This window comes from Sinocyclocheilus rhinocerous, unplaced genomic scaffold (genome assembly GCF_001515625.1).
Source record: "Sinocyclocheilus rhinocerous isolate Xijiao unplaced genomic scaffold, SAMN03320098_v1.1 C35537180, whole genome shotgun sequence".
NCBI classification, from domain to species: domain Eukaryota; kingdom Metazoa; phylum Chordata; class Actinopteri; order Cypriniformes; family Cyprinidae; genus Sinocyclocheilus; species Sinocyclocheilus rhinocerous.
In genome coordinates, this window is record NW_015754987.1 from 1 (window position 1) to 518 (window position 518).

General features: G+C 44.6%; 1 protein-coding gene across 1 annotated transcript; it reads right to left on the minus strand.

Annotated features, from left to right (window-relative positions):
* Positions 1-53: 53 nt before the first annotated feature.
* On the minus strand, positions 54-513 carry LOC107734930 (glyceraldehyde-3-phosphate dehydrogenase-like; the record flags this gene model as incomplete). The annotated part of the gene is made up of 3 exons (XM_016546794.1): positions 54-169; positions 246-336; positions 422-513. Coding segments are annotated over 3 exons (299 nt in total), but the record flags the coding sequence as incomplete, so codon positions are not given.
* Between the last annotated feature and the right edge of the window lie 5 nt (positions 514-518).

Here is a 518-nt window from a genome sequence, read left to right on the forward strand (position 1 = left end):
AAAAAAAAAAAAAAAAGTCTTTACTCCCCCCAAATACAAAAGTATATCCTTACCTGACAACTTTAAGGGAATTATCATATTTCTCGTGGTTGACACCCATGACAAACATAGGGGCATCTGCACTGGGTGCAGAGATGATGACCCTCTTGGCACCACCCTTAAGGTGAGCCTAGTAGGAGAGAAAGCAAAGGTTCAAACACAAGAAATAAACGCTTATGCCTGATGTAATGACTATGACTACATACAGAAGCCTTCTCAATGGTGGTGAAGACACCAGTAGAGTCCACAACATAATCAGCACCTGCATCACCCCATTTAATGTTGGCTGGATCCCTCCTGTGTGGATACAGATGGGGAGATCAGAGCACATCTCAATGCGCAGCACTGAATACAACACAATGTTTGTAAGGAAAGCACTCACTCGCTGAAGACGGTGATCGCGTGACCATCAATGACCAACTTGCCGCCTTCAGCCTTAACCTCACCCTTGTACTTTCCATGGGTGGAGTCATACTTGA